At 31.9% G+C, this 2782-nt stretch overlaps 1 protein-coding gene across 2 annotated transcripts in view; it reads left to right on the top strand.

Moving 5' to 3' along the window:
- The first annotated feature begins 295 nt into the window (after nt 1-295).
- LOC101501475 (phosphatidylinositol-3-phosphatase SAC1) overlaps nt 296-2782 on the top strand; it is a 22539-nt gene continuing 20052 nt past the window's right edge. For both annotated transcript variants that reach the window (XM_073370033.1, XM_004515327.4), the window contains exons 1-5: nt 296-632; nt 723-927; nt 1568-1733; nt 1828-2050; nt 2586-2662. In XM_073370033.1, coding sequence (XP_073226134.1) covers nt 492-632; nt 723-927; nt 1568-1733; nt 1828-2050; nt 2586-2662 — 812 coding nt within the window. In that variant the 5' untranslated portion in view covers nt 296-491. The remainder of the gene's footprint in view (nt 633-722; nt 928-1567; nt 1734-1827; nt 2051-2585; nt 2663-2782) is intronic.

Genomic DNA, 2782 nt, shown 5'->3' with positions numbered 1-2782 from the left:
TTATAATAATAATATTAATAATAATATTTATATATAATAAATTAATCTATTATATATTTGTAACATCCATTGTCGCGTATTAACAAAACTAATTATATTTTTCAACAAAATTTATTTAAAATAGTCAACTAATGTGATATAGATTTTTTTTACAATAATAAACCTAACCTAATTTTTTTTGGGGTACAAACCTAATCTAATTTATAATTTAATAAAATAAAATAAATTTAACTAATTTAATTATTAAAATAACTATATTAAAAAAAATTGACATTTGGATTAGTATTGCCTTTTCAATAAACACCCCCCCACCCACAAGTCTTAACCAGCATGGTAGCACCAGCGTCTGTTTTCTCATTCTTCTAAGAAACATCTCCCCCTCTCCATAGAAAGGAAACATTGAATTAGAAACGAAAGAGTTGGATTTTGAATATTTCTGTTAATGCTAAAACAAATTTCAAGCTTAGGTTAAGCAAATCAATACATTTTAGATGTCGAAATCAGAAAATTCTAACATTGGAGGATTAACAACATCAACATCGACAGCAAAAATTCACCCTTCCAATGATCCCCCAGAACTAGATCCTGACTCTTACGCTCTCGAGAAGTTCAAACTCTACGAAACCAGAGCGGTAACATTCAATTCATTATTCGAATTCAATTCCATTAATCTAACCTAATATTCATAGATTGATTTTGTTTGTTTGATTGTAAGCGAGCAGAGATTTTACCTAATTGGAAGTGATCGAAACAAGAGATACTTTCGTGTATTGAAAATCGATCGATCAGAGCAGTCTGATCTCAACATCAGTCAAGACCCTGTCTTATATTCTCCCCATGAAATCAAGAGCTTGCTTCAGCGAATTGCTGAAGGTAACAGAGCCACCGGCGGCCTCACTTTCGTCGCCAAAGTTTTTGGAATAGCTGGTTAGTATTATAATTATCTATAATTTTTGGATTGATGCTATAATATTGGAATGAAGTCACATAAGATAACATGTATAAGTAATAGAATGAAATTAAGCAAGATAATTTTTTATGTTTGGTAAATGTAACAGATGATTGATAAGCTAGTTGATAACATATAAGCTTATAGCATGTAGCAGATAAGTTAGTTAAGTAGATGACCTTACAACTTATAGCAGATAAGCTAGATAATAGTAGATGAACTTATAGCTGCTAATAAATAAGCTAGATGATAGCGGATTAGCTACCAAATTAAATTTGAAGTTTTTGTTAAATTAATGGTTGAATTAATGAGAGTAAAAATGACAGAAGAGATAATACGATTTAAGCTATAAGTTCAAAAATCAAAAGCTACTTAAAGTAGCATCTGAACAATCACTTTAAGTTAGTGAAAAAATGCTATAATTCCATGAAAGAATAATTGTTACCAAGCTACTTTAAGCTATCCGCTATAAGCAAACAGTTTTTGACCTTCTGAAACAGAATTTGGTGGGGTCTTGGGTGGGTAAATGCAGTGGTACTCCCGCATACCATACAGATAAATGCTTTTATCTATAAAAATGTAACAATCTTTCTAATTGATTCTCTCATGTTTCTCTAGGCTGCATCAAGTTTCTCGAGTCTTACTATTTGATTCTCGTAACTAAGCGCAGACAAATTGGTTCTATATGTGGGCATGCAATCTATAGCATCAAGGAGAGCCAATTGATAACAATTCCTCATGTTTCAATTCAATCTGATTTAGCTCACTCTAAAACTGAGCTAAGGTAATTTGACTGCATCTCACAATTGCAATCAAAATTTGTTCATCTTTATGAATTGAACTTCGAAACAACTTAACATTGCCTACTCTCACTGCAGATACAAAAAGCTTTTGTCCAGTGTTGATTTGACCAAGGATTTCTTCTTTAGTTACACCTACCCTATAATGCAAAGTTTGCAAAAGAACGTTGTCTCTGATCAAGAAGGAGAAATGCCCTACGATAATATATTTGTCTGGAACGCTTATTTGACACAAGCTATCAGATCAAGGTGCAATAACACCATTTGGACTATAGCTCTGGTTCATGGCCATTTTAGGCAGGTACGTTGCTTCCTTTCTGCAGTCTGTCATTGATGATGGTTTGTTATTTGTCAACTGTAATATTATATACTCTTGATTGAACATGCATTTATTTGTTAAATTTAGTTAATCCATTCCATACAGGGCATTTAATTGATATGAACTGTTATGCCTCAAATGTGCTATTTGATTGTGATACATATTGACCTGAAGATTAAACGAAGAACATAGAAATAGTTGCTGTTCTAAAGTGTTAGAGAATATGAAAATATCTTATAATATCTTGACATTTTCTTATTTTCTTAGAGTATCTTTGATTATCTCATTGGATTAGATTAGATTCTCATCTTGGAGTATCTTAGACTATCTCTGAGTATTAGTTTCATATTTCTTAACTAAAGGAAACCAGGCCTTTAAGGTTACCACATACATGTATGAAGACTTACTTCATTGCCTATTTTTCCCTTGTAATTACTTGATTTTACTGTCCTGATAATCAGTTTTACTATCTAGAGCCTTTGCCATTATAACCAATTTAGGATTTATAAAATGGCAGGTTCGCCTATCAATCTTTGGGAGGGACTTCAGTGTTTCCTTGATTTCTCGACGCTCTAGACATTTTGCAGGGACACGGTATGTTCATGCTTTGATATTTTATTTAATTCTATGCAATTGATTCAGATATCCTGAAGTCATTGTAATAATTTAACTTTTCATGATTAGGTTTAAACTTCTTCCTTAAAAGTGTCCTGC

This window comes from Cicer arietinum, chromosome 6 (genome assembly GCF_000331145.2).
Source record: "Cicer arietinum cultivar CDC Frontier isolate Library 1 chromosome 6, Cicar.CDCFrontier_v2.0, whole genome shotgun sequence".
Lineage (NCBI taxonomy): Eukaryota > Viridiplantae > Streptophyta > Magnoliopsida > Fabales > Fabaceae > Cicer > Cicer arietinum.
The sequence above is the reverse complement of the archived record's forward strand: the minus strand, read 5'-3'. Positions and strand labels throughout refer to the sequence as shown.